The sequence below is a fragment of the Laccaria bicolor genome, genomic scaffold (genome assembly GCF_000143565.1).
Source record: "Laccaria bicolor S238N-H82 LACBIscaffold_520 genomic scaffold, whole genome shotgun sequence".
Classification (NCBI taxonomy): Eukaryota; Fungi; Basidiomycota; class Agaricomycetes; order Agaricales; family Hydnangiaceae; genus Laccaria; species Laccaria bicolor.
Window position 1 is genome coordinate 1 of NW_001890342.1, and position 1,158 is coordinate 1,158.

At 49.1% G+C, this 1,158-nt stretch overlaps 1 protein-coding gene across 1 annotated transcript; it reads left to right on the forward strand.

The window, feature by feature from the left end:
• Positions 1-92: 92 nt before the first annotated feature.
• On the forward strand, positions 93-821 carry LACBIDRAFT_336279 (uncharacterized protein; the record flags this gene model as incomplete). The annotated part of the gene is made up of 3 exons (XM_001891222.1): positions 93-385; positions 440-681; positions 751-821. Coding segments are annotated over 3 exons (606 nt in total), but the record flags the coding sequence as incomplete, so codon positions are not given.
• Between the last annotated feature and the right edge of the window lie 337 nt (positions 822-1,158).

The window sequence follows — 1,158 nt, forward strand, 5'->3', positions numbered from 1 at the left end:
CACCCCCCTGCTTACAGAGGAGCAGTGGAAGGAGAGGAAGACGGTGGGTGCTAGCTAGTCATACTGCTGCTCATTTGACGCTTTTGCCATAGAAGATCAAAGAGTGGTTTCAAAACCATGGAAGACGCATCAGGATGCCGAAGTTTGGATATGTCAAACTCATTTCCACCAGATATGTAGTTGCGCACCTGCGCCAGGAGCAAATACATGAGGTCGTGACTCGGCTCGCAAAGGGCGCGCCACCTGGGTCAAGAGCGTTTCTTGCTAAATACCAACAAGGCCTAAAGGAAGTAATGGGTGGTCTCACAGACGCTGAGAAAGAGGAGTATAAAGGCTTGGCAGAGGAATGGACGAATGCCGTACCGCCCCCTGACGTCCAAAGAAAGTGAGCGGTCCAAATCATGCCTTTCAGCGCCGTCTCACCTTGACCACCAAACAGACTCAATTCGAAACATGGCCTGGGCATGATGAGAGAAATGGATAAAGTCAAGCAATACCAGCTAGGAGTTTTCAGCTGGAGTCTGGTGGGCGACATAGATGAAAATGGACAACATAGGAGCGCTTGGTTGGACCATAATGCCGATTTTGGTCCTGAGGGCCTCCGAGAGTTCAGAGATATGTTTCCTGAGGCTGTAGGTAACATTCTGGAAGCCTGGGTCCAGTATTTGAACTACATTCAAGGTAAGATGATTATGTTGTCACGCCCTTGATCAGTGAAGTATTGAACTTCAAACTGCAGAATTTCAGCAGGGGCCTTCAGATTCACCGGCGCAACATTGCTATACCAGGCTGAGGCAGAAACGGAAGGCGCCGCATTTTGACCTCGATGGCGGCCTACCAGTGCTTCCTCTTGCGCCCGAGGATAGAGCTGAATCTGGCGATCTACTTAAATCCCTCATCAGAGAATTCATGACCATTCATTATCGTTTGGCTTCAGGCAAGCCATCGGTGGTCGTTCCCTGGTTTTGTTTAGATGAGCACAGGAACACGTTGTGGGAGAGTGAGATGTGGCCTGAGGATGTCAAGATCCGTGATCCCAGCAAATTAACGGTTCCATGCTGCAAGAAAATACTTCAATTGTGGAGAGGCCGACAGCAGACTGGTGGGGCAAGTCACACATTTCGTTTTTCTTTTTTCATAGAAGATAAGAAACTGTCC